Below are 19,682 nucleotides of genomic sequence, written 5' to 3'. Positions count from 1 at the left end.
TTAATAATAAATTATTAAAACTATCTTTTTAAGGAATAATCTCAGTTTTTCTTCCATGTTTTAATTTTAACAGTATAGCTCTGTTGTGCAACACATTGTTTGACAAAAAAGTTTATTTTCATGATTAAAAGATAAATTAAATTTTATCCGTTCATTTGATTGCTGGAAAAATTAAAATACGGAACAGAATTTCTGAATTTTCTTTTTTTTAAATAACTTTTTTTAATTAATACATTTTGTTGTTTTTAAGAATTCAATTAATTAGACATGCTTTTTTATTATTAAAATGTAATAAACCATTAAAATGGAATCCAGAAAGGTTAAAACAGAAAACAGAATATGGTAAAAATAAAACAGAATTTGAGGGGAAAGAATAAAATGTATATTTATTTTTGTGGTATATTTAACTTTTAATAAATTATTGATAAATTGGATAAGTTTCATTATTTCAATTAATTAGACATGCTTTTTGATTACAAAAATTTAATTTTACCATTAAAATGGTGCCCAAAAAAAAAAACCTGGAGGAAAAAAAACCTGAAAAAAAAAAAAAAAAAAAAAACGGAATCCAGAAAAATTAAAACGGAAAAAATGGAATTTGGGAAAAAATAAAACGGATTTCATAGGGCCCTATATATATTGTACAGCAGCAGCATGTCTCACTTGCTCATAGCAGTGTGTCATGTATGTATTGGCAGTATAAGTCCCGTACTTGCTCTGCAGCAGCAACAATAACAGCATCAGCATCAGCGTAGCAGATCAATTCCACCAAGACCAAACATATCAACATTGACATATCCACCATGCCAAACACTCCGAGAGCTGTCATGACAGAACTACATTTTGCTGCTGACGTGAGCACTTTTTACACCGGAATCAAGTAATTACGGTAATTCCAACATTGTGTGAATGCACCTTTATTTCAAGTATGCATAGACAGAAAATAGGTGACATATAAACTCTTCTGAAGGTCATTATAGGGAGTGCCTGTTTAAAGGCGGACCTAACTTTTTTGGCTGATCTGCTTGGTTCAGGTTGTTTTCAAAGTTGAAAGTGGACTTAAAAAGCTTAACGAATGCACTAAAACTCTGAAGCGTTCATGGCTTTGGCTGATCTATACAGTAGGAGTGGCAGGCACATTTACGATGACCCAGAACTATAGACACTGGGATCTGTTTCAAGGCTTCTGAGGACTAACTTCACCGAAGCCATACTGAGAACACAAAGAATACAGTTAACATGTCTTGTCTTCTGTTCCCGGAGAATAAAGGCTAAATAATTAATCTAGTCTCCGCTTCCACACAGAAGCTTGTTTGCCGCCCCACGCTACACCCGATACGCTGTGCTTGGAAAACACTGGAGTCATTTTACCCCACACGTTCCAATACACAGAAATATGCAGTGTCTCTTCGCAGTGACAAATACAAGACTGTCTTGGTTGCAAAGCCTAACCTTTACCAAGTGTGTGTCTGACATTTAATTCGCTATAATGTGATTCTCTATGTGGGGGCGTCTTGTAGAGCCAAACACAGGCAGGTAATATAACAGCTTGTTGTGAATATATGAAAAGTCTATTTGTTTTTTGAGTTAAAATGGTAGTATAGAGATATTAAAGTGATAAATGGGTTATGGGTTGAACCTCAAGTGTGTCATGATCTTGTAATATTTCAAAGCTGGCAGATTTAGAGACAAAAACGTTCTAGGTCCATATTTATCTGATTAAAGTCTATGAATAATATACGGATTTGGGGAAATGTTGAACACGAGTAACAGTGGTTGTTGAGGCTTCAGGGAACAGCACACACCCAGATAAATTTACCAACCAACAAAGTCTGTCAACATGTGTTTGAATGTGTTTTGACCAACACAAAATTTCGGTTTTACCAAATGACACTTTTGGTTATACCGAATGACGATATTTTCAAACAATGCTAACTGGATGATATCTAGCTAGCAAAAGTACAATCAAACATTTTATATTTAGTACAAGTTTTTAAAATATTACAACATTTTCCATGTTTTATAGCAGTTGCACCGAATGACCTGATGTTTCGAGACATGCGTATGTTAAAACGTGAATTTTTCAAATAGTTAAGAGAGAGTTAGTTACTTTGCTTCATGACCATGTGGTCCTTTGCAGGTGTCTGAATGATGTCATATCCTGTCACACGATATTGATCACATGACTTGATCCAAAATGGTCCCTTTATATTGGTTACTCCGAATGACATCCCGGACATTCTTTCTCATAACAAAGCAACGACTTCCACACATAATTTTAATGTTGATATATGATGTTATAAAATCATGCCAGAATAAAAAATATTTTATTCACAAATTAAATTGATGTATTGCACTTTGGACGGTTAAACCGAATGACCTTTTGACTATTCAAAATATTTAAAATACCTTTATATGCAGCAAAATATAATTAAATCCTTTTGGATGCAATTAAAGAGATCTAGTTTTTCATACTTTGTATGTCATATCTTGGTGTTTTATTATTATTATTATTAAGGCCTTTGGACTTAAAAATGTCCCGTCACATCATTGACCCATTTGCTTTTTTATACCACCCTATGGATATGTAATAATGCACTTATAATATCATGTCATTTCTGCCAAATTATAGACCATGTAGACTATGTGACTAATAAATAGGTAACACTTTAGTTTTAATGCTCCAATTCTCACTATTAACTAGTTGTTTATTAGCATATGCATACTATTAGGATGTTATTAGTACTTATAAAACACATATTAATGCATCATATTCGACATCCCTTAATCCTAACCAATACCTAAACATAAAAACTACCTTACTAACTAATAATAAGCAGTAATTATGAGTTTATTAAGGCAAAAGTCGTGGTTAATAGTGAGAATTGGACCCTGAACTAAAGTGTGACCATATATATAAAAACTCAAGCCTAGTTAAGAGACAATTACAGCAACTTAAGTCGTTCAATGACACTGTTAAAATAAAGAAAGATAGAAAAGTGAAACTTCTTCGCCTGTATCAAACGTGCACCTGCTCTCAACAAAGAACGGAGACAAATCACTTACTTCAGTTCCTCTGACTCAAGAGTTTGCTTATAATTCCGCTTTGGTTACAACGTCAACCTTGACTCTTTTCATGTAGGCTACATATTGTGTATGTATTTTCCTCTATACACGCGTCTCCAGGGTTCTCCTTCCCATGTAAAGCAGTGTTTACTGTTTAACTGTAAGTCTGCGCTCTCATTCAAAAGCTCCGGACTGACCGGAGTGGAGAGGAGCAGCCGCAAAAACAGGTGCGGACTTCCAGGAACGGACATTGACAACTTACAAGAGATTGAGAAATTACACATAGACTTCGAAAATTGTCTGAAAACTGAAGTTAATTCTAAAAAAAAATGTAAATAAATAAAATAATAATTATTACTATAAATGAATACTTGTTACAATAATATATAACGCTGAAAAATATATAAAATAAATAAAAAATGTTTTTTTGAGCAATATAAATAATATAAACTGAAATGAAAATACGGAACAGAATTTCTGTAAGAAAAAAAATCCTAAAAATACTTTTTTTTAATTAATAAATTTTGTTGTTTTTAAGAATTCAATTGATTAGACATGCTTTTTTATTATTAAAATGTAATAAACGATTAAAATGGAATCCAGAATAGTTAAAACAAAAATAAAAATAAAACAGACTTTGAAGGGAAAGAATAAAACATATATCATTTTTACACACAGACTTCGAAAAGTGTTTGAAAACTGAAGTTAATGCTACAAAAAAATGTAAATAAATAAAATAATGATTATTACTATAAATGAATACTTGTTACAATAATATATAACACTGAAAAAATAGATAAAATAAATAAAAAATGTTTTTTGAGCAATATAAATAATATAAACTGAAATGAAAATACGGAACAGAACTTCCGAATATGAATATAAACTCATAATAACGTAGATAAATTAATGTGTTAAAACATGCATTTATTCATTATTTTATGATATTATTAAAGAAATGTTCATTTCTGTTTATTAGAACAAAACCTCAAACAAGAGAGAAGTAAAATCAGGAAAATTCCAAGCTTAGAATTTGATACAATGAGGAGAGAGAAGAAGTTTTGTTCTCTCTCCCACATGAACACAAAGGGTATATTTTCCTGTCACACATCTCTCATCCGTTGTCCTTCCACAGTTTCCACAGGTTCTTCTGTGTAACCGCCCATGTGCTGAATCCCAGTTCAAAGTCTGCTAGACACAGAGCCAATGCACCTTACAATTCAAACCGTCTGTCCAATTAGAGTCCAGAATCTCTGCCACAGTCACATGGGACATTTGCACAAAAAAGACTGAAAGGAGGGGGCAGGTCACTTCCTCCCCCTTGTGCCCATTAGAACAGATAGACTATTGCCATTGAGAGCTGAGGCGAAAACAAAACCTCTACCAGAGGACCTGCGCTCTCACTGTTGAGCAAACCACCAGGAGGGCCATTAGAGGTTAGTTAGAGACTAACCAGCCTGAGACTGCATCTTATTTGTTTGCTCATCTTTTTCGTTTGGTAGAAAAAATGAAACCATTTTGAGAGAACAGTAATGCCATGTAAGAACACTTTTTGTGTGTGCAACACTAATATATTCACTATAAAAATCTTGTTGGCATCTTGAATATAATCCCCTGGATTCACAGATAAAGATTAAACTAGTCCCAGACTAAAATGCATGTCTGAGCTGTGTTAACTGAAAGCAACTTGCACTGATACATCTTAATCCTGGATTAATCTAAACGCAGTCTGCGAAACCAGGCTAATGCCTCTTAATTTAAGCATTAAATATTTTTCTTCACATATAGCACTTTATACTATGGAAGCTTGTTTCCAACACTAAATTTAAAAAAATAAAAAGGCGATAGTGACTTTTTATCTCACAATTCTGACTTTTCTTCTCAGAATTGTGAGATTTAAACTCTTTTCCCCCTCTCAATTAAAACACACAATTGCAAAATGTATATTCCGACTTTGTATCACGCAATTCCGACTTTATATCACGCAATTCCTACTTTGTATCACGCAATTCCTACTTTGTATCACGCAATTCCGACTTTGTATCACGCAATTCCGACTTTGTATCACGCAATTCCGACTTTGTATCACGCAATTCCTTTGTATCGCGCAATTCCGACTTTGTATCACGCAATTCCGACTTTGTATCACGCAATTCCTACTTTGTATCACGCAATTCCGACTTTATATCACGCAATTCCTACTTTATATCACGCAATTCCGACTTTGTATCACGCAATTCCGACTTTGTATCACGCAATTCCGACTTTGTATCACGCAATTCCTACTTTATATCACGCAATTCCGACTTTGTATCACGCAATTCCGACTTTATATCACGCAATTCCGACTTTGTATCACGCAATTCCGACTTTATATCACGCAATTCCGACTTTGTATCACGCAATTCCTACTTTGTATCACGCAATTCCTACTTTGTATCATGCAATTCTGACTTTGTATCACACAATTCCTACTTTGTGTGAGATTAAATGTCGCAATTACTTTTATTTTTAATTTCACGGCGGAAACAAGCTTCCATATTAGACTACATATTGTTTCAAAGCAGCTTCACGTTAAAACACAGGAAAATAACAGTGTTAATGTTGTAAAATTAATCAATTATGAAACAAATCTGATTTTAGCTACAAAGCAGCTCTACACAAGAAAAGTGTCATTATTCAGCTCAATGCTAGTTTAATTCAGTTCAATAACAGTGTCGATGTTGCAAAGTCAGTGTCAACATCCAGCTCAAATTTTGTTCTCATCCAATAGTGTCAGTGCAGATAAATTGATAATATTACTAATTATCCATTGTTTTTTAAAACACCAAAATTAGACCATTTCTTCTATTCAAGCACCTTATTTTCTTCTTCCAGCCTTCTTTTCCCGTCTCCAAGTCTGAAGGCCTTTAGGACCCTGAGAAGGTGGCACCCCTCATGTTTCTATAGTAATGGGGATCCCTCCTCCTCATTGTCTCCATGGGGGCATCGGTAGACCCCCACTGCCATGTCATCGTGACAAAGCACTCCCCCGTCTCCCCAGGGAAAGAGAAAACCGAGATGGATTTACGGGAGGAGGGAAGAGTACAAAGGCTTTCCGGTTGTCAGGAATATGATGATGGGGTACAACGCTACGAGTGTAAGACAGCATGAATAATGTGATGGATTATTCAACACGGACGGTGATCTTCTGTCTTCATGTTGTGTGAAGAGACACAAAGTAATAATAACACATGGAAATTTCTCACATGAAAGTTTAATTGTGCTGCTTCCTTTTCACAGTCTATAACCAACCTTGTTGAAATATTTCACTTCTCTTTAGTCCCAGATGTCCATTTGAAGAGTTTCTTAACTGAGCTGACCAGCATATTGTTCCTCAACACATCAGTAACTCTCTCCCAGCGACTCTCCTCCTTCCACAGGCCTTTCCCTTTCTTCTCTGCTCTGCCCTCGGCTCTCAATAAGCGCTTATAGAGACTCCAGTAGATGCGAGAGTGAGGATCCAGACCCACAAGAGGAGAAGTCCTTGCCAAACCATGCCTCAAAAGTTCCTCATTCACACACATGTTGAAGAGTGAGCCCTAGAAAGAAAAACAATGTGTTAAAGTGGGTTTGATAATGTGTTTTAAGCACAGCATGACTAATAACATAACAACTGTGAGATTTATATTATACATTTTATAATTTGTATTTAATATAGCATGTATTTATTACAGGGTTCCACATGTTTTCATCAGTTAGTTTTCATTCTTTTTCTAGTTGTTTGTTATTAGTAGATTTTTAACTCTCTGGTGCTCTTTTATGTTTTGTTTTTTTTATAATGTTTTACTTCATCTGAATGGTAAGAAACTTGGTAAAGGTTTTGGCACTTGCTATGAGAACACACACAAAAGAAATCATGGTCCTGAAAGAAATAGTCACACTTGTACTCCTCGCGGTCAAAAATGACCGAATTGGAAATGAATGTAAAACGAATTTCATCTAGTGGAAATGTTTGGTACTGCAACCTAAACAAAATCTTACTGAAAGCTCATTTTTTCAGATATCAACCTCAAATTTGGAAAACAACTTTTTCAGATTTATGGTTTTAATTTTCTCCCAGTTTTAGAGTAAAACATGTTTTGGAAAATATGTATTTCATTTAAAAATTGAAAATAGTATTTTTTTCTGCATTTTTCATAAAAAATAATCTTAAAGTTCTATAACTTTTTTAAGTTCACTTTTTTTTTTATTTTTTTTTTTTTTACTTTTTTCACTTCAGTAATAATCTGTCAAGTGTCTTCTTTAACAAGAGAAAAACTTAAGCCTTTGCTCCAAACCATACTTAAGTTTGTGCTCCAAAGGTCTCAAGATTTAATAATTTTTAGATCTATGCACAAAAAAATAGTTAACATGTAATAAATTGATTATAACTACTGTATAAATATAATTTTGTACCATAAAATCCTCTAAAAATATCACCATGACTGTTTCTACATCAACCGGAGCTTCTAACGGCAGCTGCAGTGATGCAATGACTTTACCAATCAGCGATTGGCTCTTTTATTTAGTAGGCGGGACTTTTTCCATCATATTGCGTGTTGCACTTTCTCCCACTCATAGTAATATATGAGTGCACCGTCTTTCTGTATATAAAGTCTGTGACCTCAAGATGACTCAAAATTATTTTAAATAAGACCAAAAGCATTAAAATAGGTTAAAACAACTACAAATCAAAGTACTTCTTATTTTAACTCACCCCTTCAACAACTTGTTTTCTTTTCTCCCATTGTTGTTAAATAAACTGAATATATAAGATTAATCAGTTCCAAAGTTTGATGAACAACTAGAAAAATCATGGGGTCTTTGAATATTGTTGTGCACAAATGGGACTTGCAGTTGAAAAGACTGAAACCACTGAAGTGTCTTTTTTTTTTAGGCATTAAAGCCTCTCATTTGTCAAGCTAACAACTTCCACAGTGACATCTGACTCTGTGCTAATCTGGTCAATCTCACTTACCCTGTGAACTGACACTAGGCAGTGGAGGGTCTCGTTCTGTCGAGCGATCAGTCGGAGCCACACCGTCTCAGCAGGTTTCAGCTGTTGAACGATCCAGTCGTGCCCTTCTGAGGTCATCTCCACTCCGGCCAGACGAACATCCAGGAGGGTCACGGACTGACCTGCTGAAGTCAGAAGGAGTCGTCACCTCAACAAGACTCCATTTCAAAGTGCTTTTACGATGGGAAAATAGTTTACGGAGCCACTATAAAGCAGTGAACCTTCTAAAGAGGACCTCTTTTCACAAGATGTAATATAAGTCTCTGGTGTCCCCAGAATGTGTCTGTGAAGTTTCAGCTCAAAATACCCCACAGATCATTTATTATAGCTTGTCAAATTTGCCCCTATTTGGGTGTGAGCAAAAACACGCCATTTTTGTGTGTGTCCCTTTAAATGCAAATGAGATGCTGCTCCCGGCCCCCTTTCCAGAAGAGGGCGGAGCTTTAACAGCTCAACAACAACAAAGCTGGAGAATCTCACGCAGCCAAAATGAGGATTTTGTTCAGCCTTACATTGTTCAAACCGGAGTCGACACTGATGGAGAGACTCAGGAAGAAGTTACAACTTTTAGATGTTTCTGAATGGTTAGTGGATAAATTTATGTAGTTGCTGTTGAGTTGATTCAACTCATCCACTAGCATGTGTCGTCATGTTAATCTTTTGTGCAAATCCAGTGTTGAATTGACCCTCGTTTGTGAAGCAGTCCGGCGTAAAATGACGCCGTGGCAACAACATGGCCTCACCCCTCACCCAAGACCATATATAATGCTTTCCTGATACGAGTATCAGTCTCTGTGGTAAACGGGAGAAAGCTAGACACGTCCATATGGCACAAGCACCGCGAGGTCACGCTTAACACAGCCATCTGTGAATCAGTGACACTGACAGATATGATCCCCTTATCCAAACTTCAGGGAGTTGATCTGCGTCTGGTGTAGTGTGAGAAAAAGCACACGTCTAAACCTCATTTTGAAGGCATGGCTGGTCTGTAATAGAATTAAACTGACTGCCGCCCATCACTAACTGCTTTACAGAGATTAATTCGAAAAGACTGAAACACGATCTTGTAAATGTGCAAATGTTAATAACTCAGCAGCAATTTGATTCAGTTCTGAATTTACATTTTGCAACATTTGGACGACGAGAGAGGAGAATCTTTTATATGCTTCAATGACTGAAGTTAACAGACTAATAAGTGAAAGGGCTTCGATTCAAGTTCAAAGACAAATCACTGCAAGAGCAAGAGAAAAGACAAAACTTCTCTACATTTTCTGACACAGCAGGAGATACACAATTACGAAAAGTGTTTCTAAGAGGAATGGGCTTTTAAAGATTGAGTCTAATTGAGAGCAGCTGTTCAGATGAACGCAGTGGTCCCTGTGACAGCTGTAACATAAATGTGCAGGCCTACTGATAGGACATTTAATTAAAGTGAGTGAGGGGGTCTTCCTGAAGGACTGCATGGGGGGTCATGTGGTTCCTTACATTTAGTAAAAAGACGACTGAACAAAGGCACATAAATTGGAATGTGTTCCACTTCAAGCCCTTTCTCGGTGATATTTCTCAGTCTTCCTCTGATGCTGACGTTTCTCTCAATGAACCGAGCTGGAATGTCAGTGGCAGAGCCGAATTTTGTCATCTGCAGTACAAACACAGAAAAAAAACATTGCTATAATTCCAGGGCATTGGGAGCCTCTGCTGGTGAATGCCATAACTACATCCTCACACTGGTAGAAAGCATGTTTTTCCATTAACAACTAGCTGTTTGTTTTATATTAAAAAAAAAATCATGTCCGAACTACCTGACAGATAACAGCACATCAGTTGTATTGAGCAGGATTGCCAAGTCTGTTTTCGTAAGGAAGCAACAGCTTCTTGAACAAGTAAAAAAATCCAGGAATTCACCAGGAATTGATTGGTTGTGGTTTGCAATAGAGTGGTGGAGGGATGACGCCAAAACCCGGAAGACTAATTCTCCACTGGTTCCCTTGAGATTTTCCTATGGGTTGTAGAACAAAATGTCCAAATGTCATCAACTTGTTTACTACAGACCCTATTTTACTCAAATTGAAAAACACACCATTATAAAAACCCATAGGAAAATCTTGAGGGAACCACAAACAGTGCAATAGTGCAACAGTCCGGTTCCAGAAGTAAAAACTCCATTCGTTTTCTCCATGGGGAAATTGATTTTGAACAATAACTTATAAATCAGCTCTACTGTGAACTACAGGGTTGTTAATCAATGGTATTTGCTTCTGCTGAAGCCGTCAAGCTGCATTATTTGAGCTTATTTTAAAAATAATCATGTTTAACAGTGGAATAGGCTATATGCATGGTTACTTCCTGGTTGTTGTTAAGCCAGCTCTTCCGGTGAACTGTTAGCTGTTCATTCTGTAGTCGCTGTACATCGACACAAAACCATCAGTGGTTGACTTTTTAATGTTGTATTCATATTTTAATGCAGTTATCACATTTACCTAATTTGCCAATAAACCAGTTTTATTGATTGCAATAAAGACGAAGCTATTGGGATCGTTTAAAAAAAACGTTCATCCTTCTGAGATTGTAAAACCGAATGTTTGAAAATGTAGGAAATTCAACATTTGATAGAAAACGCTTATTTAAAAATAAAAAAGACAATAATTACCACTTTAACCAGCAGGTGGCGTCAAAGTAGCATTTATTTGCGCATATATCAGCCATTTCCTCTAATCGTTTTTCACTTAGTTTTTGACTAAATATTAAACATTATAAAATAACTAGGTTTAAAAATACATTTTGTCAATGTAAAGTATGAAATACTCAAAAAATCTCATGAAAAACAATAACTTTTCTTGTGAATGAATGACACAGAAAGCGAGCACCGCTCTCTCTCTTTATAATCACAGCAGCTTTTTCATGATTTCAGCACACTTGTGAAAACACACATTTTATTCAATTAATCTAACTAAAGTGCACAATAAATATTTAATTTTTGAAGCTTTTTTTCACATAAAAGTGTAAAAACTGATGGTCGAATTGAATTTAGCCAAGAAGGAACACTGTGTCTTTATTTATTTATTTTTTTATGCTGTCATACGTTTGAATAACTAAATTAATGCTATGCCTGACTATTTAAGTGACTATATTCTGATTATAAACTAAGTATTACACTACTGATGCTCAACACACCAGCAAGTGATATCTCACCGGAAGTTTTCGTGCTGGCTTATATTGTTGCGGAAGTTCTAAAGAATGCCCTGTGCATACAGCCCATTCCTGGTGAAAACTGCATTACCCATGATGCTGTACAGAAAATTACACCAATCAGAGAGTCGAAAAAAAAGCAACATGCGCCAAAACAGCTCTTTAGTTCCGCCCACTCTCATGAAGCGCAGCAAATGAGTACAATAAACTTAGTTTGGGTTAGTTCACCCAAAAATGAAAATTCTGTCATTTATTAAGATATATTTAAGATAAGATAAGATAAAATTAAGATATTTTTGATGAAATCCAAAAGGTTTATGAAGGTTTATAATATAAACACTATCAAGGTCCAGAAAGGTACTAAAGACATCGTTAAAACAGTCATGTGACTACAGTGGTTCAACCATAATGTTATGAAGCGACGAGAATACATTTTGTGCGCAAAAAACAAAACAAAAATAACTTTATTCGACAATATCTTCTCTTTCCTGTCATTATCCTTACTCAGGTGACGCATTAAGCACAGTGAAGGCTTCCGTGGTTACGTCCGAATGCCGGCTCAGGATTGGCCAAAGCTGATCATGTGATCAGCACGACGCATGCATGTGATGCCGACGCAGGAGCCGGCCAATAATGAGTCGGCGAGAATGACATAGAAGAGAAGATATGTCGTTATTTTTGTTTTGTTTTTGCGCATAAAAAATATTCTCGTCGCTTCATAACATTAAGGTTGAACCACTGTAGTCACATGAACTGTTTTAAATATGTCTTTAGTAGCTTTCTGGACCTTGAAAGTGTTGATTATATTGCTGTCTATGGATGAGAGAACTGCTGCACATCAACCCACTCAAACACACATTTCATACATAAATTCCACATAAAACACTACCCTCCATAATAAAACATAATACTACTAATAAAAATACTTATAAAAGAATACACTTGTAATTAAATAATTTTAATAATGTTAATTTAACACATAATTACCTTAAAAGCATGCTGCATCTTTCCCATATACCTTACCATCAGTGCATGCAGTTGTATCATTAATATTCTCGTCGCTTCATAACATTAAGGTTGAACCACTGTAGTCACATGAACTGTTTTAAATATGTCTTTAGTAGCTTTCTGGACCTTGAAAGTGTTGATTATATTGCTGTCTATGGATGAGAGAACTGCTGCACATCAACCCACTCAAACACACATTTCATACATAAATTCCACATAAAACACTACCCTCCATAATAAAACATAATACTACTAATAAAAATACTTATAAAAGAATACACTTGTAATTAAATAATTTTAATAATGTTAATTTAACACATAATTACCTTAAAAGCATGCTGCATCTTTCCCATATACCTTACCATCAGTGCATGCAGTTGTATCATTAATATTCTCGTCGCTTCATAACATTAAGGTTGAACCACTGTAGTCACATGAACTGTTTTAAATATGTCTTTAGTAGCTTTCTGGACCTTGAAAGTGTTGATTATATTGCTGTCTATGGACGAGTCCTCTCGGATTTCATCAAAAATATCTTAAATTTGTGTTCTGAATATGAACGAAGGTCTTACAGGTGTGAGACAACATGAGGGTGAGTAATTAACGACAGAATTTTCACTTTTGGTGAACTAACACTTTAACAAGACGATTGTTGCAATCTTATGTGAGTGACACGTCTTTTCGTTTTGTTTTTTTATTAATGAAAATAGAACAATTTACAAACAGAGCATAGCATAAGACGCTTCAATAATAAAATCATAATGATAATGACTTTTTGTTTTTTAACAATTTCAGAGAAGATATAAAACAATCAAATTCCACTAAAAATACCTTAAATATTGGGGATGAATTTAAGAATTTTTGTTTATGTATATAAAATTTTGCCAGCAATATGAGTAAGTTAACAATGTATTCAAGACCTTTGTTAATAGTACACAATAATATCCTTTAAAGAAAAACAGTATTTCTCCTTTACTAGATTAAAAATAAATTCTGCCATTTCCTTCCAAAAAATTTGGGTAATTTTACAATCAAAAAACAAATGTGTTAACACTTCTTTCTCATTTTTGCAAAAGGAGCATAAATCATCAATATCAGAGTATCTTGAAATTATTGATTTAACAGGGTAGATAGTATGCAAAATTTTAAAATGTATTTCTTTAGTTTTGTTATTGATACAATATTTAAAGGGGATTAACCAAGCCGCCTTCCAATTGATATTATCAATAATAGAGTTCCAAAAGAATCATTTTATTTTGTTTTTGGAAAATAGTATAAATATGTTTGTTCTTGCATTTTTCTTGCCAGTAAACACGTCATCAGAACAAAGGTGTCACTGCAAGTGGGAGAGGAAGTTATTTAGATTAAATATGAATAATAATAAAAAAGACGTGCATTTATAATAAACACTGCAATGATCCATAAATAATAAGAATTGTCAAGGAGGGGGTTTTAAAAGATCATTTCTGCAGGAAAACTGCAGACTTAGCAAGCCTGGTCATGATATATAGGCTAAACCTTTTCTCTGTGATCTGTAAACCAAATGCAAAAACAGAAAGCATTAGTAACAACTGTCAGGAACTGCGAAAGAAAAATGCGTCAAGGTCAAAGTACCATTTATTGTCTCCCTTAGGAGAAATGTGTCTTGGATGAGAGAACTGCTGCACATCAACCCACTCAAACACACATTTCATACATAAATTCCACATAAAACACTACCCTCCATAATAAAACATAATACTACTAATAAAAATACTTATAAAAGAATACACTTGTAATTAAATAATTTTAATAATGTTAATTTAACACATAATTACCTTAAAAGCATGCTGCATCTTTCCCATATACCTTACCATCAGTGCATGCAGTTGTATCATTAATATTCTCGTCGCTTCATAACATTAAGGTTGAACCACTGTAGTCACATGAACTGTTTTAAATATGTCTTTAGTAGCTTTCTGGACCTTGAAAGTGTTGATTATATTGCTGTCTATGGATGAGAGAACTGCTGCACATCAACCCACTCAAACACACATTTCATACATAAATTCCACATAAAACACTACCCTCCATAATAAAACATAATACTACTAATAAAAATACTTATAAAAGAATACACTTGTAATTAAATAATTTTAATAATGTTAATTTAACACATAATTACCTTAAAAGCATGCTGCATCTTTCCCATATACCTTACCATCAGTGCATGCAGTTGTATCATTAAGCATGATGTGTGTGTATTTACCAGTCTGATGCTCCTCGCTATGATGAGAAGACCCGCGAGACCAACACATGTGCTGATGTTCTGTTGGGGAGCATTACATTTATGCAAATCACAACATAACACAATTAATATAACATTGTGTCCTGCATTAGCAGCTGGCATATATAGCTTGTAGTTCACAACCTCAGTATCTCGATACTCGGGCAGTCATATTTCTACACCATTAAAATTAAATCACATGTATTGTTCAAATATGCAACTTACCCGGACAATAGTTAAGTTATCGTCTGCGAACTGTGATATTTGCGCAATGACATTTTTGGAGGGCTTATCATCCTCATTCACGTCTTCAGGATCTGAACCTGACGGCATGTTGTTTATAGAGGAAGAACTACAAAACAAAGCCACGCCCACTGTTAAAGGGTAGCAGCTAGGCCAAAATAGACACGCGTTTGTAGTTTTACATACATACAGAACATTTTTATAAAAAATCATAAAATAACTAGATCTTCATTTTACATATTTGTATAAGATATGCCTTTATTGATTTTTATTTTTTACATACTTTGGGAATGTTGATAAAAATGTGGAACAGTAAGTATTTACAAGTCCAACTACCCTCTCCTCAAACCTCTCTCCCCATTATATGACATAAAACAAACGAAAGAAGACATTTAATGAGCGGTACAAAAACAAAGGAGATGTATAGCAGTACAGTGCAGTATTTTAAAGGGATAGTTTACTCAAAAGTGAAAATTTTGTCATTCAGAACATGTTGTTTCAAACTTTTGCCTTTCTATTTCCGAGCATCACCATAAGATGATTCTTAGGTTTGAAATGACATGAAGATCAGTGAATAATGGCAGAATTGTCATTTTTGGGTGAACAATCTTTATAATTTGTCCCCATTCATCGAGAACCAACTTATAATAAAAGTGCTGGTGATTGTATAATTATCCACGTCAAACAAAAACAGACTTTATTCTATGATTTCCGCTCCACTGCTGAAATCTAAGGGGGCGTTTACACGACCCTGTTTTCGGGAAACTAAAATCGGGAAACTTTTCACCATTCATTCACGTCAGCGGTGTTTTGAAATCTCAAACATTTGAAAACTGTTTTCAAAGTGCATGGTTTTTTTGTTTTTGTTTGTTTGTTTGTTTTTTATGATAACGTTGTCGTCTTTGTGTAAACTACAAAACCGCGAATCTGTGGAAAGTGTGACGTCATGCGCATGCGTATAAGTCCCTTTAAGACAAGTAATTTCACTCGGCGGCCATCTTTGAAACGCCTCTCGGGCATCCTGGGCATCCATGCAGCTCCTATATCTTTGAATGGGGAAATATCAAATTCTCTAAAGCTGTTTGCCAAAATTTCGATTAAATTTCATATTTGAAATCACCAATGAAATCTGCCAACAACTGTCTCATAATTTTTTTTTTCCAAACGCTCGAATCATGACAAAAAAAACAAACATTTTTTTTAGGCTGGATCAAGCTAATGCGCATGCGCAGACCTGAATGCGCGTCTCTTGTGCCTCATTTCGGAAGCGCGCGTCTGACTGTTTCTATAGAAACCAGTGCTTCTAACGGCCGCTGCAGTGACGCGATGACTTTACCAGTCGGCGATTGGCTCTTATTTTGAAGGCGGGACTTATTCCGCCATATTGCTCGTTGCACTTTCTCCCATTCAAAACAATACGTGACGCGTCGTTTCGAAGGCTTTGTCCTTTGTAGCTTGCTTTTCCCAGCCAAATTCACCATAAAGAATGTCTTATATTTTAGAAAAGTAACCATTATAAAATTGACCGTTATTCCTAGTGAAGCGTAAATACAGTTTACCAGTCGTTTTCGTGGATCCGTGTGAACGAAGATCGTTTTTATGTTGTCTGTACGTGAAAAACTCATGTTTTTAGTACATTGTTGTCGTGTAAACGTACCCTAAATAATTTACAGAAAATCTAATGATTAACTTTGTTGCCATGGATTTTGGAAAGTAACAAAAAATAGTTGGTTTCATGAACAGAAAGTTCAGTCACAACTGCATTAAAAGCACTGGCCATAAAAATACACTGAAAAGGACCAAACAAAAATTAAAAAATAAGAGATGAGAAAATATAAAGTCTCTGTCAATATGTTTTTCCTGGCCTTGCTAAAGTCCGTGATTTATAAACATAATAGAACACAATGAACTTAATATAAACATTTTCATCTCTGTAACCAGTTTCAGTAGTACTACAACCAGTTTCATTCACAATCACGTGATCGATTATGTCATTCGGGTAAAAAAAATACTGACATTTCACCTGAAGTGCTCAATTAGAATAATTTCTTTTTGAGGAAAAAAAAAAAAACACAAAAAGCTGAAATGTGAATGTAGCAACTGCTTCATCATTCATGTATGAATTCATGTATGATATCAGAACACAAGTTTTGTTTTTTAGAAAAAACCTGCATCATACCAAAAAACAGAAATGTGCAAGGCACATGACCTCAAGTATTTGTAAAACAAATGCTTGATTAAATAGGCAACTGATCAGTGAATGTCATGCTGTTACTCTCATGTGTCTCTAGCTGTATAGATGTTCAATTTTGAATTAAAGCTCTGTTTTTTGGGGATAATGGAACGGATATGCTGCTAATAATTTAATAATTCAACTATTTTAGTCCTTAAAGAGTTTAAAGCCTGACTACAGGCCTGCTGTAGTGTGACAAAAACAAGCAGTCACTCAGAGAGGGAAAGAGAGGCCAAGGCATGGAGTAACTTAAAAACAAGACACAACAGAGTCCAATAGAGATTGTTATTTGGCAACCCTGCAATGCCACGCAGAGGGACTCTCTTCTTGTAACCGCTTCATTTTCTTTCCAAAGAAGATCCACCAGCAGAGACCAATCAGAACACACACCACAGACTCCACGTAGTAACCGTCTAATGCCGTCACACACGCACCGCCCTCTCGGACACAGAGCTGAAGACAACATAAGAACAGGTTAAAAAGTAGCCATAGTTAAATATTAGGGGAATAAAAGATGAAATAAAACACTTACCCCTGCTTCTTCAACCGAGCCGCACGTCTGGCCAGAGGCTCCCTGACACTCTTTAGAGGTCAGAGGGTCTACGAGCCACAGAGCGAGAGTGGAGGGCCAGTTCCCTCCTAGATTAGTCACAGTGTTCAGAAGGGTCATGTAAGTGCCACCGATCACAGGGTCACTGACCTTGGCATGGAAGGCCATGCAGGCAACATACATGCTGTATAGTGCCACCTATAGGAGAAAGACAGTTTTACAATGAATAGAAGCACAAAATCCAACCCCAAGTGTGCTGATTTCATTTTAAATAGTCAATCATTTAAATAATATTGTATTATGAAATGGCAGTTAACTTAGTTCTACTTTTTATTATTACACACATGCATTATATATACACATTTCATTTGTGATGCATTATATTGTTTATAATTTTATATTATCATACATATAAATACATAATTATATAGATATAAATAAATATTTATTATTCTTAGATATGCATTATCTATTATTTATTAGTTTCATTTGAGTTATATGTGTGTATTTATATTATTATAAATGCATGCATTATATATATATATATATATATATATATATATATATATATATATATATATATATATATAATGCATGCATTTATAATATTTACGTGTATATATATATATATATATATATATAATGCATGCATTTATAATATTTACGTGTATATGTATATATATATATATATATATATATATATACACACACACACACACACATACACACACACATATACATATATACATACATATATTATATATATACACATACATATACACGTAAATATGTGTGTGATTTTTCAAGATATATTGTTAATGTTTTTTTATATATACATTAAAATTAACATTACAGGTTGACTCTTAATTATTTCATTTTGTGATCTACTTTTATATTACATTACTGTATATTATATACATATACTGTATGTATGTGTATAATTTAATTTGTTATTTCAGTTATGATTCTATTATAATTATAAAATTATATTATAATTATAAAATAATCATAACAATTTTATTATTATAAATATAAATTGTTATTAAATTATATTATTATACATAAATACAAAATAAATACATATATATTGATTTTTTATTATCGTGTCATTTGTTTGTTATTATGGTGTTTTATACATTTAAATATATATATATATATATATATATATATATATATATATATATATATATATATATATATATATATATATATATATACACACACACACACACACACACACACACACACACACACACACACACATTTTTATATATTTATTATTTAATTTTTTGATTTATATGATTATATTATAATTATATTGGTAACACTTTATAATAACTTATGTTAACAAATGAAACCTTAACTATATTAGTTAACCTGAACTAGCAATTGACAATTGAAAATTATTTCTACAGCATTTATTAATCTTAGTTAATATTAATTACAACATTTACTAACACAAGTTTAAAATCATAAATATACGAGATGTATAGATATATAATAAATTTACACAAATTTAGAAATATAAATAAATATTATAAATATATTATAAATATTATAAATATATATATATATGCTTCTAAGTGATTGATTAAACTGCTGACAAAATGACTCTGAGCTCACCTGATGTAAAGCGTAGCTCAGCAGCACAACAGCGTAATAATACAGTGGAAATCCCTCCTCCTGCCGAACACTCGGGGTCCACCAGACCAGCAGGGCGTACTCTAGACCAATCAGCAGCCTTTGAGAAACACAAGCCACATGCATCCTATTACTTTATACAATGCATGTGTTCCCTCTAATGAGGCTGCTCAGTTCCTGTGTACATCACAGCTCTTAAAGTCAAGAGTCAAGGCATGTGTGTGGATCCAGTCTGTACCTGAATGGGAAGGCCTTGTAGAAAACGTCGAGTGGACGTGGACCAGCTGTGTATTTACTAATAATCAGAGGCAGCAGGATCTGCAGAGGCACCATGGGAACTGCCAGCAGAGCCAGCTGCTCTTTAGGAACCCCGGCTTCCACTAGCTTTAGCCCCGTCACGGCGTCCGCTGCAGAGAAACCAATCTGAAAGTAGAGACAAAGCAGATTT

The 19,682-nt window shown here is 34.4% G+C and overlaps 3 protein-coding genes across 10 annotated transcripts in view; all 3 read right to left on the bottom strand.

Annotated features, from left to right (window-relative positions):
* plch1 (phospholipase C, eta 1) overlaps window positions 1–3,279 on the bottom strand; it is a 119,346-nt gene extending 116,067 nt beyond the window's left edge. For all 4 annotated transcript variants that reach the window (XM_048168757.1, XM_048168759.1, XM_048168761.1 and 1 more), the window contains exon 1: window positions 3,067–3,279. The gene's annotated coding sequence lies outside the window, so the exon portion shown is untranslated. The remainder of the gene's footprint in view (window positions 1–3,066) is intronic.
* Window positions 3,280–6,306: 3,027 nt separating this feature from the next.
* On the bottom strand, window positions 6,307–15,876 carry c18h3orf33 (c18h3orf33 homolog (H. sapiens)). 2 transcript variants are annotated; one of them, XM_048169029.1, is made up of 5 exons: window positions 14,793–15,876; window positions 14,550–14,609; window positions 9,590–9,743; window positions 8,066–8,229; window positions 6,307–6,647 (listed from the first exon to the last, which is right to left on the bottom strand). In XM_048169029.1, exons 1-5 carry the CDS (start codon window positions 15,021–15,023, stop codon window positions 6,375–6,377), a joined length of 882 nt encoding a protein of 293 aa, XP_048024986.1. In that variant the 5' UTR covers window positions 15,024–15,876; the 3' UTR covers window positions 6,307–6,374. The 2 variants fall into 2 exon arrangements, with proteins under 2 accessions (XP_048024986.1, XP_048024987.1); XM_048169030.1 differs by having other exon boundaries at window positions 8,066–8,226.
* A 381-nt stretch (window positions 15,877–16,257) lies between these two features.
* slc33a1 (solute carrier family 33 member 1) overlaps window positions 16,258–19,682 on the bottom strand; it is a 10,166-nt gene continuing 6,741 nt past the window's right edge. For all 4 annotated transcript variants that reach the window (XM_048168915.1, XM_048168914.1, XM_048168913.1 and 1 more), the window contains 4 exons: window positions 19,473–19,657; window positions 19,217–19,334; window positions 17,576–17,791; window positions 16,258–17,496 (listed from right to left, as the gene is read on the bottom strand). In XM_048168915.1, the coding sequence (XP_048024872.1) occupies window positions 17,329–17,496; window positions 17,576–17,791; window positions 19,217–19,334; window positions 19,473–19,657 (687 nt within the window). In that variant the 3' untranslated portion in view covers window positions 16,258–17,328. The remainder of the gene's footprint in view (window positions 17,497–17,575; window positions 17,792–19,216; window positions 19,335–19,472; window positions 19,658–19,682) is intronic.

This window comes from Megalobrama amblycephala, linkage group LG19 (assembly GCF_018812025.1).
Source record: "Megalobrama amblycephala isolate DHTTF-2021 linkage group LG19, ASM1881202v1, whole genome shotgun sequence".
Classification (NCBI taxonomy): Eukaryota; Metazoa; Chordata; class Actinopteri; order Cypriniformes; family Xenocyprididae; genus Megalobrama; species Megalobrama amblycephala.
This window is presented reverse-complemented; position numbering and strand designations above follow the sequence as displayed.

Excerpts from the sequence above, each read along its gene's own strand:
- c18h3orf33 (XM_048169029.1), bottom strand. The coding sequence starts at position 15,023 with ATGATTTTTTATAAAAATGTTCTGTATGTATGTAAAACTACAAACGCG. Across the intron at positions 14,610-14,792 it reads ATAACTTAACTATTGTCCGG|AACATCAGCACATGTGTTGG; the intron begins GTAAGTTGCATA and ends GCTCCCCAACAG. Across the intron at positions 8,230-9,589 it reads CAGTCGTCTTTTTACTAAAT|CAGGTCAGTCCGTGACCCTC; the intron begins GTAAGGAACCAC and ends TTCTGACTTCAG.